This window comes from Antedon bifida, chromosome 2, assembly GCF_963402885.1.
Source record: "Antedon bifida chromosome 2, ecAntBifi1.1, whole genome shotgun sequence".
NCBI classification, from domain to species: domain Eukaryota; kingdom Metazoa; phylum Echinodermata; class Crinoidea; order Comatulida; family Antedonidae; genus Antedon; species Antedon bifida.
This window is the reverse complement of record NC_136227.1, coordinates 31,067,006-31,081,980: the sequence shown is the minus strand read 5'-3', so window position 1 is coordinate 31,081,980 and position 14,975 is coordinate 31,067,006. Positions and strand designations below refer to the sequence as shown.

The following is a 14,975-nucleotide window of genomic DNA, read 5'->3' as shown; positions in this document are numbered from 1 at the left end:
AAACATAATATTTCATAACTTTGACAACATGTGGGCATTTACGTGAAGTTGTGCACCTCCTATTTTGAATGACGTCAGAGTTGCGCAACGTGACTTACGCGCGATTTTATGATTTTTAATGATTGATCATAGCTTAAAAACCAAGCGTAATTTTTTTTTTACCCTTTATGAAAATTTAAGTCATATCAAGGGCAAACTTTTAGTTAACTAAAAATGGCGTGTTTTACAAGAAGTTACGCGCGCACGCGCATTTAAAATTTTAAAATGCGCAAAATTAATTTCTAATCAACTTTTTACGCCATTCATGACATTTTGCGCATGTCAAAATTTCCCGCGCGCGCGAACAATTTTACGCGTGCAGTGCGCACGCAGCATGAAAATCATGTTTTTTTCTATTAAATTGTGATTTTCCAGCCTTTCCTAGTCATTTTTAAAAAGATTGACATCATTTCAAATTAAAATGACGTCATACGTACACGTTGATTTAGACCATTTGCATGCGTTTTAGTTGCAAAAGTTACAAAATATTGTCAAAATTATGCCTATTTTGAATCTATTATAGCTCCTCAGGATCAACCGTTACCCCCGAGTTTTTTAACTTAATATGTAAGCAGATATGTTGTAGATATGAATTCATGCAGAATTTTTTCCTTACGGATGTTGTGACGTCATCGTATGGCCACACAAATTTTAAAAATAGGATTTTTGTCTCTTTCGTTATTGCTCATCACATTCAATGGAGCGCATCACGCTTATCCGTCTTCCATTTTCTCCGAGATTTTAATATTATCTAGGTCAATCAACTATCTTTCGCATGAGTTAAAAATATTTTAATTTTTATAACGTCATCATGCCTAAAAATTTAAATTACGTGGGTCATTAATTTTATCTTTACAGTAAATTTTAATCTGTTATAGCTCGTAAGAATAAAATGTGATAATCACGATTAAAACGTTTTCTGGAAGCTATTGGATTGTAGATGCGAACTTATGTGAACATTTTGTCAATCAGATGTAGTGACGTCATCATATGGCCAGTTGAATAAAAAAAGTCGTATTTTCATATTTTGCGTCATAGTTCATCACATTTAAAAGAGCGCGCATCTATATTTTACGTATCCAAATTTCTTCTACACGCTAATATGTTGTTGCTGAGATAATATCCTTCCAAAATTGGTATTTTAGTGTTTCATTTTGATACCGTCGCCATGTTAAAAAATGGAATAAATGGCGGGTCCCGTAATTTCACCTATTCTACACTGTATGTAATATGTATACAGATTATACTGTTTATACTGTATATACTATATGACACAAAATTGACAGAATTCAGCACTAACAACATATCATATTCTTCAGATCAGGTCATAATGCCATACTCTTTTTCTGGGTGCAAAATTCTAACGTATGACGTGCACGTGGCGTTTGTCGTGCGGATAACTAACTCGTCCGTAGTGACGAGTTTCATGTCTAGTTATTTTTTTTCTTTTTATTGTTTCTGTACACTATTTTGTGTAACAATTATCTCAAAAAGTTTAATGTCAATGATTACAAAAATTTCAGAATATCTTTCAAATAATACAACTTAATCCTAATAAGCTTTCCAGCGTGATCACTCATCCGTGACGACATTTATACGCCATTTTGCGAAATCACATTATCAATCATATCTCCATAATTCATTATCACATATTAATGAAATTCACTACACGTAAACTTCAGATCAAGGGTAAAAATATTAGCAAATAAAAACGCACGCGCACGTAGGTTCATGCGCGTGATATCGCGCGTTAAAAATTTAAAACGCTCAAAATTAAGTTTTGATCAATTTAGAGCATGAATTAGGCCATTTGCGTGTTTCAAAAAATTACTGCGCAAAAATGCGTTTTTGCGCGCGCGATACTTAAAAAGCGTAAAAAATATGAATTTTTTTTACAAATCTCATTCTACTCACCATCCTTAGTACATTCACCAAATTTGAGTCAGTTCCGACTTAAAATAACGCTATACGAGCACGTTAAAAATGACAAAATGCGCACATTTATTTTACAAAAGTTCTGAAAATGGTGAAAAATAGGTCTTTTTTAAAATGAAAATAATTCTTCAGAATGCAAGATGACCCCCGATTTTTTTAACTTATTCTGGAAGCCATTGAGTTGTAGATATGAATTCATGTACACATTTTACGTACAAAATGTTTTGACGTCATCAAATGGCCACTTGAATTTAAAAATTAGGATTTGTTATCTTTTTGTGTAGATTATCACATTCAACAGAGCGCATCTTGGTTATGTGTGCTCGAATTTCGCACAACTTTCAGTATGTGCTTGCTTAATTAATTATCTTTATCATGAGTTGACACTATCTTCATTTTAATGACGTCATCACGCGTAAAAACTTGAATAACGTAGGCCGTGTAATTTCACCTTCGCAGTAAATTTGAATATCTTACAGCTCTTCAAAATTGAAGGTTACCTTGATGATTATAATTTATTATGAAAGCTGATGAAATGTAGATATTAATTCATATAAAAATTAAGCCTATCGGATGTTGTGACGTTAACTTATGGCCAGTTGAAGTGAAAAAGTAGTTTTTTCATATTTTTCGTCAAAGTTATACACAATTCAAAGAGCGCGCACAGCGCTTCTACGTGCCAAATTTTTTTCCAAATCTTATATTTTTTTGCTCAATTAATTATCTTTCGAAATTGTCATCTTAAAGTTTAGTTTGATAACGTCATCATGCCAAAAAATTAGAACATGTGTCCCGCAATTTCACCTATGCTACACTGTATATAGATATACAGTATATACTGTACATATTGTATATGGCATATAGGCACAACTCAGCACTATAAGCATATAATAGGATGGCATACATCAACATTTTCCGATCGTATGTTAACGTACGTGCATGTTTAAAAAAAAATTAATTTCAGTAAAATGATAAAAATGATCACCTATAATTCGTCAAAGTGACGAATTAAATTCTAGTTTATAATTGTAGTTATTTGTTGGTTTACAAGTGTTTTCCTGTCTGTTGTTATAGCGATAGTTAAACAGAAACTGGAAGTTGATTTTGAAAATAAATTGTGATGGTTATAAAATGTAATTAAATTTGAGAGGTTTGGAGAATGTGTATGTAGTAATACTTGTTTTTCAATGTTGTATCAATTATTAGTAAAATGGGTATATAGACTGACTCACTACATTTTGACCTTCTAGTATCACTAATTCACCCCTTACTGACTCAAGAAAATTAGTGTCGAAATGTATGATGTTCACTGGACCTGTCCTTGCTGTCTATGCAAATGCTATTTGTATTATAGCAAAAAATAAATGGAGCCATGGTTTAATACAGTAATAACATAGTTTAGGATATGTTTACTCACACTAGTTAATCATGTTCTATGCATGCATAAACCAATCTAAATCTTGAGTTAGATCGGATTGAGTGCTTTTGTGATCAGTGAACTTTCTTACATGTGTTGAACTGCGATATAACTTGGATTATACTGTACAGAGAAAAGTTTTCCATGCTCTCATGTAGACTTGCCCTCTGATATACCTCTCATAGATAACATTTCAAAATTGTTTATTCGTCCATAAACTGGAAATTTGACTTTCCTTTGGCAATTGGCACATCACATTTTTTTGTCACATAAAGTTTGATAGTGTAGACAGAGCTTAACTCCAATAGAGAAAGAGCGTGTAAACATAGGTTAACAAGGAGAGATCTTATCTGGATTCATTGTGATCTCTTTGTATAATTAGTTCTCTTAGTTAATTGTTTTCAGTTTATTTTAAAAAATAGGATTTCAGTGTTGGTAAAAGATTGGAAGCTATGAAGCGAGTGTTTTTAAGACTCTATTCTTCTCCTTAAAATATGTATATTGATTGGCTTACTAATCTAGTCATCTTGAACAATAGGTCTAAAGATAGCAGTAATTAAGTTTGTGGCTTAGTATAGTGTTAGGGACAAAGAGAAATATTTAAATAATCCTAACTGCAGATCGTGACCCAATTACAGACATCTACCAATTTTTGTATCATGTGTGCACCTGTACATTTATAAATTCAACAATGTTTATTTAATTGTTGCAATAAATGAATTGAAAATCCAACTTTGTAGTAGTCAATGAAAGAATATATAAAACACCTACAACCTGCTCCTCCCCTGCCATCGTTTCCATCACCTTACCTTTCCATCACCTTCCTTTTCCATCACCTTACCATTCCATCACCTTCCTTTTCTATCACCTTACCTTTCCATCCCCTTCCTTTTCTATCACCTTACCATTCCATCACCTTCCTTTTCCATCACCTTTTCCATCCCCATAAACTTTTTCCATATCCATGTGAGCATTATCAATGGACAATATGCTTTTTCAAAATAGCCATATAATGTATTTATACATTTTTATTGTTCATTGAAAAATATTGAATTCTTCATTTAATATTCCTATAAAAGTTTAATATTCAATATTCATTCTACCTTATTAATACATCTATTGATTATGATATGCATAATTATTATTAATTTTTTTTATATTGATTAATTGAATAATAAACTGATAGTTTTATTACTACAATTACTGTATGATACCCTAAAGTCATTTTTTTAATACTAAGTTTATTATGATCAGTAATTGATTATTCCACAATTTTTTTTTGTAAAATACACATAAAGGAAAATAATTATTATTTCAGAAAGTGGAGCAAATATTATTATTGTGTAATAATTGTTTATGGTTATTTTTTATTGTATTTTAATTTGTTTGTTATTTTGTTAAGTTGGTAATAAATATTTACAATGAGATGAATATGAAAAGAAAATCATTTTATGTTTTGTTATATAGTCATTCAATTTTAAAACAATAGTTTTGGATAATGGTTTTTCCCATGCTAATTAAACAACAAGCCCATGGCCAGGATTTTTGCAGGGAGAAGGAGAGAGTAATTTTCTCCAAAAAAAAGTAGAAAACTTTGTAATGATAAGGGCTTGAATTAGATATACTTTTGATAGTATCGTTATCGAATGGTATCGAATTTAAAATCGTTTTTCTAAACACATTTCAACTAATTCTCCTGGTAAGTAGTAAAGACATACGTGTTCGGATTAGTGATTTAGCCCAGAATGATTGACTGTGTGAAATCCATTATATTGTTAGCTAGCCACAGGCTGTTTATCAGACTACTGAATGAAGAAGTCAATATCTATTTGAATGAGTCAATCTGTACACTATTGTTCATTTATACTCTGATCACAAGGTATGGCATGGTAAACATGCTTGCTATCCATAAGTAAAAACACAATTTACTTTAACCACAACATCTTGCCATCTGTAAAGCTCTGTCTACACTATCAAACTTTATATGGACATGATGACATCATATCACTACCATATTTGGGAATATCACTATCATATTTGGGCACATCACACTTTTTTTGTCAAACTAGTTTGATAGACAGAGCTAAAGGTTGTATACAAGTAGTATACAGTACACTACACTTTTTTTTTTAAATAGACATTTTTTCCCTCAATTCTGCTTGTCTTTGGTTGTAAAATTGTAAAGTATTCTATTTTCTAGTTATTTAATATTATAAAAATGTTTTATTTCATTTAGGCTATTTGAAGTACAAATAGATTTTTCCTGTATCTCAAAATATGATTTTAATTTGTGTATAAATTTATATGGAATTATTATTCAGTAGATTAGATTATTTTAGTAGATTCATTTAAATGACACAGGCATACTCTATTTTGAATATTTTATCTTTTATTAATAACTGTTTTCTAGATTTTAACACTTTTGGCCACATTTTGGTAACTTTAGATTTTAGTATGTTAACAGTAAAACGAAAATGGTATACACTGTTGCTATTTTCTAAACTTGTTTGTTGTTTTACCAAAAAGATAAAGATGTATATGTAACCTTGTGATTATATTATTCATTTCCATGAAACCTAACAACAGGATGTCAAACAGTGTAATTTAAAATGCGTTTTTTTGTCTTTCTTTTTTGCAGAACTCTGACACGGAATCGGATCTATTTCTAGCAAACCTTGCACCGAATCGAAGTAAGTTAATTTCTCATCACCTTCTTAGTTTAATTATATTGATTTTTTGTTATATGTAATGAGTTAGATCAGCTTTTTTGTCCTTGCTCTTTTGTAAAAATAACAAAGACAAATTTCTTTATTATTATTATTATTAATGTATTTTGTGTAATTTCATAATTCTCTTTCATATTTCTCTTTCATAGTCTCTCTTTCATATTTTTATGAATACAATGTCTGTTTTTTTTCTGGTATCACCTCTTCATTTTTATAATTAGCAATTATAACATGAATATTATTGTTTTTGTCATACTGCCATTGTCCTAACATGTATTCACATTGCCATATGGAAATGTGGAAACGTTGATCATTTTATGCTATACCCTTACACACACCAATCTTGCTTGTATTTTGTATTTTAAACTATGTATTTTAAATGATGTGTTTTATTTGTATTTTACAAAATTTTAACCTTTTTAAACTCATTTTTATATTTTTATGTGAATTTTTAACTTTGAACAAACAAAAATAATTTACATACATATTTTACTGTGTTTGACCATGAATAAATAAATAAATAAAAAAAAAATTATGACTTCTTCTTTAAGATAATAAACATGTTCTTTTTATCGCCATCAATTTAGAAATACTGTTCATATTACAACTGTGGAGTTTGTTGTTATTTTGTGTTTTGTTACAAATTATTCAATTGGTCTTTCTCATATTAGCCTAATATAGGCCTAACTTATTCTAATTGAATACTAAAAACAGTGTTGTTTTTGTTTATCTTATCATCTCCAAATATATTTTTCACATTGGCTTCCTATGAGTATTTTTCACCACCCACTTGGGCCAGGAGGCTATAGGCTGAGTAGTTCCAAGGTGTAGCCTACGGCAGACAAATTCTGACCAATGATAATAAATCTGGTTCAATAATGGAAGTATTAGGGTCTCAGTTGGGCCTTCACTCCAAATTTATGACACAAACAATCAACTGTCAGTCATACACAATAAAATATGAAAATGAAACCTGGCATTGTAGTGTAGTCATTTCTATTTATAACTAATTTAATGGGCTACCAACACAGGGCCCTTAAATGTTGAGTTATTGGTGTAGAGGTTCCATATCAAATTTGTCACCAATTTTAACAGGCACAAAACGTACATAGTGCGTACAAAAAAAAAGAAAAAGCTGAAAAATGGAAGGTGGTCGGTTTCTGTGGATATTTTTCATCAAGGCAGAGAGCACATCGACAAGTGGTGATATGTGAGAGGAATGTTTGCTTGAATTTGAGCTTTTTTGTAGTATTTTATTTTAGAAATCATCCCATATAAAAATGTGGTTATCTTTGTATACATGGGAAAACCGTGAGCATGATAGGCCGGGAGAAAAAAATAGGGATATTCAGTGTTGGCATTTGTTAGCGCCTCCACACAGTTATAACAGCTACATAGCTGAAAGACTGCTATCAATTTGAAACTGATGTTTTTTACCTTTTTTTTTATATTTCAAGATAACAAGATAATATTATTACTAAAAGGAATTATTTGTTTAATTTGATAATGTCCCAGTAAATTGGTGACCTTAGACACTCAATTTTGATACATTTTCTATGCATCATTGCCAATTTCCTTTCATTGTATGTTGTTTTCCGCTATAGTGTCTTTCGATATTGTTTTTAAAAACCACATTTTTTTGGTCAATTTTTGTATTGAAAAGAAGGAAATGTTAGTATGATTTACCTATCTGCTTTCATCAGGCCCCTAAGTTCACCCCTAAATTTTGCAAGCAAGTTTAATGCAAAAAAAGCCTTTTGCTTTGACTACACTATCAATCTAATTTGACAAACAAAGTGTGATGTGCCTAAATATGGTAGTGATATGCCAAAATATGGTAGTGATATGACATCATCATGTCCATATCTGGGCACATCATAATTTTAGGCTGACCCACTAATATTGTTTTCATTTATAAGCCCATCCTTTCTAGTTTCTAGTGTTTTTTACCAGTACAAGTTATAATATATTGTAAAGTTTCCATGTTGAAAGTATTCACATTTAGTTTTACTTGTCAGCCTTAAATACAATAAATTTACACTTTTTCTGGGTATTATAAATATAGTTACACTGTTTGTTGCAGTGACTGCCTAAATAAGAAACCAACTAAAAATGATTTATTACTGCAGTAATGCAGTAGTTACTGCAGTAACTACATTAGAATCATTTTGATGTGATTCCTAATATTGTCCATGAAACAAATTGATTATATCACAATAGTGAAGTTGTGCTTTTAATGTTTCTTTATTGAAGAATTCGTGTTTGCAATCATGTTTATTAGGACAGAAAAGAATGACATTATCAATGTAACAAATTTCAAAGTAGAATGATTACCAATTTGTTTTGCTTTTGATATTTAATTTTTATCTTTGCAATAAAGAGTTTATGAGGGACATTGTTATTTATCATTGCTAATAGAAATGGTATTAATGTCTAAATTATTATTACAATGTTAAAATAGATTGATTACTAATTACCGAATATAATAGTATCATCTCGCTGTGTTATGAGTCACATGACAGTACGTTATTAAAGCTACCGGTACCGTCAGTGCTACAGTACGTCTTGGACTGATACGTGATATATAGTACATTGTAAAAATGTAATAATACATGACATTTCAGAGATGTGATATCAATATAGTACATGAAAAAAACATGTAATAATAACATATTAAACTTACCAGTACTGTTGTCATTGCTGGCTTGTGACTGATTTATGAACTATAGTATATTTATATAACAAATTTACTAATGACATAGATAGATGTGATAATAAATTATAGTGCTTGTAGAAAAAATGTAGTAATTACTGTTGCAGTAGGCCTATTGCTGAGGAAGTGATAACTGCTTTAAAAACTGGAATGATAAAGTTATATCGGTGCGATAATAAAGATATAAATCCATAATACATTATGAATATAGAAAAAAAAAATTATAGCAATTGTTTTTTTTTTAACTATTTAGAATAGAACGTGTGGCCAACCTTGTCCAAAGTAATATTTAAAAATACCCTACCCACCAACTGTGTTGGAATTTTATCATAATCAGTAACTATTGGGTTAATTTATTATCAGTATCATAATATGGATGATATATATTTAATATTTAATATTTAAATAATAATAATGGAATTTGGTCATTTCTTTAGTCTAATAAAAACCTTTATTATACAAATGAATTTTTAGTGGAAAGTTTCCTGCTGTCAAATGTAACAGAAAATAATTTTACCTGACTATGCTATTTCCATTTCAAGGTTAATTTGTAATAATGTACAAGAAATTATATGATATAATTGTTCGAATTGAATCAAAAAGCTAGTTTCCTATTTAATTATAATAAATAATTCATTTGAATGAACTGTACATTAAATTGGGATGTAATCAAGGTCGACTAATTATAAGGTCACAAAAAATTGTTTGTTTGTATTAAACCCGTCAAACAACATAGGGTGCGTTTAAAAACTTGAAGTTGCGGGGATGTCCGTGGATAACTTGATTATTAATCTTTCCTTAACAAGTTTTTAATGGGTCTCCGTCTGGAGTTAGCGAGGCTTCGCAGGCCAGAGTTGATCAGGCAAATTTAACTAATCTTTGGTACTATATAATCACCATTCACCATATTTATTGTGTTTTCTGTTTCATACCTTTAAGTGGCAACTTTCGTTGCTGTTAATTTTGGTGAAATTAAAAAAAAAAAAAAAAATTAATTAATAAAAGATACAGATATAAACAAAATATTCCATGAAGAGTATGATACTTCTGCGCAAAGTTTAAAAATTGTTCGATTTTCAGAAAGGAATAAGTAATATCGTTGCGTTCAATTTTCAGAAAGAAATAAATTATCATTACATCTTCATTAATAAAACTTTAAAAACATGTACGATGTGCAATAGAATACCAGCACATTATAAAACAAATTTATTTTTGAGTAAATCGACTATAAAATGATCCAACAAATGTGAGTAATTAGCCATTTAGAAGCAAGGAGTGACTTGGCGTAAACTTAAATTGAATGAGGGGAGAAAATTGGCAACACATGTGGCGTCTCCTTTGGGATACAGCCATTGATTTACTTCTGACCGTGATCGTAAGTGGTAATTTCACATTTGTGTTTTGGTGGAAAAATTCAATTTACCAGACGGAAGTTAAATCTCAGGATTGGCAATGTGGAATTGTTTTCAACCCCCACGTGTTCAACTGACACTACTAGTTTGTCCTAAATGTTTTTCGTTGAAAAAAATTCAGTCGTGGAAATCATGTGATCATATCAATGTTGATGGAACCGTGTGTATGTGATCGTTATCTGATGTATCGGGAGGCGGCCTCTCTTTAGAGTTGTTCACGTAGGCGAGAATTGCAAATTAAAGCCAATGTATGGTGTGTGGAACACGTAAAGCGGAGTCCCAGTGCTTGCATGTTATGTGTGAAAAATGACAATTGCTACTTTCGATTCTAGGTTAAAAATTAGTAGGGTTAAATCATATACCGTGTTGATATGAAATACGAATATTTACTGTGTTTGTTTGAAATGCTACACTTTTTTTGTTAAATTTCCAAATGAAACTGTTAAGTTTTATTTATAAGTTAAAAATAAGGCATTTGATATTTTTCTGTTATGTGTACAAAGATCGTACATTAACGTTGCTACTCAGGGTCTTGGTAGTAAAACTAATTTGCAATGGTATTACTACAGTACATATTTCTTTTGTCTTTATTGTTTCCCTATGGTATATCTGCCATATTTGCATACTACAGGTGGCCATAATTAAAAATAGCAGTTTATTTTAAAGGTGTTATGGGCAGTTCACCTTATACAGTAGTTTCTAATATTTTTAAAAAGTAAACTTTGTAGTACTTTCCTATTGTTGGGTAAATTGAATAATCTTGAATAATTCTAAGCTACCTGGGAACGATTCTGGGTTGATGTATGGTTTCCTGAATGACTTGAAGGCATTAGATAACTTCATCAAAGCCCAGGTTCAAGGTTACCTTTAGACAGATGTAGGCCTAGGTTGAAATTTACTTAAACAAATTATGACCTAGACTCTGTGGTGACAGCTTAACCTCTAATTAAGTTGTTAAATAAGCTAATTAAACGAGACTTATTAATTAAACGATGTCTCTAGATTTAATTAGGGCTTAATTTTCCGAATGATGGTGCATTTTTAGAGCTGATGGATTTAAGTTAATTTTTATTTTTGGATTATTCATCTTCCTCTGCCCTTCAAGATTCAGCAGCTTAATAATTATTTTTAAATAGAATTATTGCTGATTGTATCACAGTTTCCAATTTTTTAAAAAATTTATAATTCAACCAATAAAAAAAAAATAGTTTTTTTATTTTGTTAGCAATACACTTACCACTACTATGACTTGGTTTTATTTCTATCGCAAACATGTTGAATTATTTGCCCATGTAATGATATGCAATTTTAATGTCTTTAAGAATTGTTGTATTAGTAATGTATAAACTTTGATCTCGAGTAAACACCAGCAGTGATATGTGTTCGTCAATTCGACGGCCATGTGTCTTCAGCTTCTTCGGCTCCAAGAATGGTAACAGTACTCCAATGTTTCACAAGAACGTTTCAAAGTTAGATAATTTTTAAGTTTTTAGTAACAAAGTCAACATCATGAATAATTACTCTTGAGGGCAGCATTGTACTTTTAATTTGTTTGTTTTTGTTTTATTGTAAAGTTTACATAAAGCTGTAATAAATAATTGAACGTTTTGTTGTACAAACACAGCATTGTTAATAACACCATCCTTCAAGGTGAAAAGTTGCATAGCTGGTTTTGGCTTTGTTTATGGTAAGATTACTCGTTAATTAAAGACTAAATTATCATGAAATCGGTTCTGTGTTATGCAAATGAGTTGAGTAGCTTAAAGCCAACATGGCCCATAGGTTTATTAGTATATTAGTAAGAAAAACATTTCTGATTTTAAATGCAACTAGCTTAATTGAGTCTGTCAGAAATAAATTAAACAAGCCTACAGGTGTTATTACTGCTTAGTTAAAATAACAAGCATTTAAATGTATTATGGTGTCACCTCTGGGCCGCTCCAAGGGCAGCCAGATTGACTTTATCAGCTGAAAGTGGAAAAACAAAATACATTGATCATATCGCACACCTAGGGCTAGCGTCATTGCTAATACTACGTCTATTATTAGGAGTCTTAGCAAATACTGCCTCCAGAGTATGAAAACAAAACAGTAGCCATTGTAGACGGGAGGTTGTCAATCTTCCATGCGTGACCTGGCGAACAGCATATCAAACATTGTTGAAACAGTTGGGCGAATTAGCGACTAGCATCCTTTAGATCATCGAGTTAATGTAGCGGTAATTACAATATGATGTTAAGGCCGAGACCTCTATCCATCGCTGATCAATTGCTACAAGTGTCTCAGGCTAGGATCGTTGTGGAGAGTTAACAGCCAATTTATCCTCGCCGGGGTCCGTAGTTGGAAGCCGAGAGAAAAATATGTTGAACCTTGTCGGACCACAATGACCGGAAGCATAGAAAGATTGAGGTATTAAAGTACAGGTGACATTGGCGTAATTGGCTAATGAAACAACTGTTTTAGACTATTACTGACCTGGTGTGCTCGGCCCATGATAGCATACCTATCGGCATTCGCCATGCACCATCAATTTATAACATAATTTTTGTGGCTAACTCGGTGATTTCATCATATTTATATTGTGTTTATTAATTCGTAAATAAAATATGGATATGGTTACTCCTAAACTTGACATATTGACCAATATGTTAATTGTTATTCGTTGTTTTTTTTGTTTTTTTTTTTACTATAAAATTACACAGTACAGCTAGAAATTCCCAATGTTCCAGTTACTAGGTATTGTGTTTTGATCATGTTTTCGATCCTGTAGTAGCTGTATGCCAAAATATGTAACTATATTTATTACTTAATGAAAAAATTCACCATGCTCATAGATTATTATTGTTCTTTTGGTAATTAATAGATGTAGTTCAAGATTATAAAGTCGATGATGCATTGATCAACGATATCTTTAGAAGAAAAGCCTTTTTACGTTTGTAAAGCCTGTTTGTAATAAAATGTGTTACTAGCCCACTATGTATTAATAATAATAATATTTTTATGGAGTCGTAAACCTATTTCTAAGAAATTGCAGCAGCGACACAAATTTGTATCTATAGAAACCGACTTTTTTATTGATTAAATTATCAAGTGAGACCTGTACTTTTTTTATTGGGTTAATAAGTGTAAAATTAAATTATACAATTTAATTATTTCAACAAACTCAACTGCTAGGTTTGATTTTCCCAAAGGGATTTCGAATTTGATACAATTTATTTTAGTTGTATGCATTTGATGTGCGGAGTTATGTCTCCTTTTTGGCTATAATATTGTAATTTTTACCGATGCATTTTACAGTAAGCAAAACTAGATGTTCATCTGGGGGTTTTGTTTCTATGTCAGTTAGGGTTGTTTTCGAGTTTATCTAATCTCTTATCAAATTGTTATTCATAACTATTTGTTCTTTGTGAAAAAATACAGTTTTCAATATTAACAATATTATTCTTTCGTTAACAGATAAGCCAGTGTTACCACCTAAGCCACTTCTCCAGACAAATGCCCAGAGTCAGGATATATATGAACGTGAGCCTTGTATACAACGTGAACCGGATATCCCAATTGTGGCTTCCGCACCGGTCTCGGTGCCGATCAAGCCCTGTTTGCCAGTAACACAAGAACTATCTAGAGATCGTGTACTAGAACAAGAACGTGAACAAAGAGAACGAGAGGAAGAGAAACGGGAGAGGGAACGGGAAAGGGAACGTAGGGAGTTGGAAATTCAGAGAGAAAGGGAAAGAAGAGAGAGGGAACTTAGTGAACAGAATAGAGGCTTTACAAAAGCCCCCGGCTGGCCCAAGTGAGTTTTTAAACTTTTTCTTTCTTTTATTGTTAAAACACTTGTAAGTGTAGGGTGTTATCGGATCACTAAATAGTTCATTTAAGCAGTTGTTATGTCAATAAAAAGGGTTATTAGTGGTTCTTAGTATTGTGAGGAAAATATGACTTTTCAATTATATTCTCTTTATTAAAAGTTCATACAAAAATTTACCATTCAATACAACATCATAGTTAAATGTTTTATGAAAATATTATTTATTTCCTCCAATGACCTCTCTTGTAGAACTTACGCTTGAATATGTCAATCTGTCATTTACTATGTCATGTTTTTATACGAGATATATAACAAGAAATGCAGATTCCATTTATGTCAATTGCAGTGTAACGATCCATCCGACAGATTGTCAGCCTGGGGATCTGTTTAAAGCCCTAGGAGCCATTTTGATTGAGGAAAGTAGATCCTTAGCAACTAAAGGTCAAGCGTAGCAGCTGGGCAAATTAGATGCTGTTCTCTCATGCAGTGACATATATTAGCGAAACCTACCCATCACCTGTGGGATTTCTATAAGGGTAAATTCAATAGAAAGAAATGTCAACAAAGTTTCACAAAATTGCGGCTCTCCGGCAGTCTGTAGGCAAATGCAATTAGGAGAATAATTTACTTCTCTCTGACAAACACATTGGTAGTGTGTAACAGAAGGTCAAATGTAGCAAACGTTCCAGCAGTTCTCTGTTTGACTTCGGGGCAAAAACAATTATGCTAACACCCAGTGAGGTATAATTACATTAATCAGAAACGAAATACATCACAATTGGAAACACCATGTTCATGTACAAACGCAAAGAGAAAGTTTTTTACAACCCTTTTTTGTCATAATGAGATAACTAATTCAATTTGCTCGCTGTCTGATGACAAAAATGCTTGACAAATGGGGCACAACGGTTTTACAAAGTAT

At 31.4% G+C, this 14,975-nt stretch overlaps 1 protein-coding gene across 4 annotated transcripts in view; it reads left to right on the top strand.

Annotated features, from left to right (window-relative positions):
* The window catches only part of LOC144834595 (autism susceptibility gene 2 protein homolog), a 135,180-nt gene that overhangs the window by 108,346 nt on the left and 11,859 nt on the right, over positions 1 to 14,975 (top strand). For all 4 annotated transcript variants that reach the window (XM_078689458.1, XM_078689459.1, XM_078689457.1 and 1 more), the window contains 2 exons: positions 6,030 to 6,081; positions 13,699 to 14,038. In XM_078689458.1, coding sequence (XP_078545584.1) covers positions 6,030 to 6,081; positions 13,699 to 14,038 — 392 coding nt within the window. The remainder of the gene's footprint in view (positions 1 to 6,029; positions 6,082 to 13,698; positions 14,039 to 14,975) is intronic.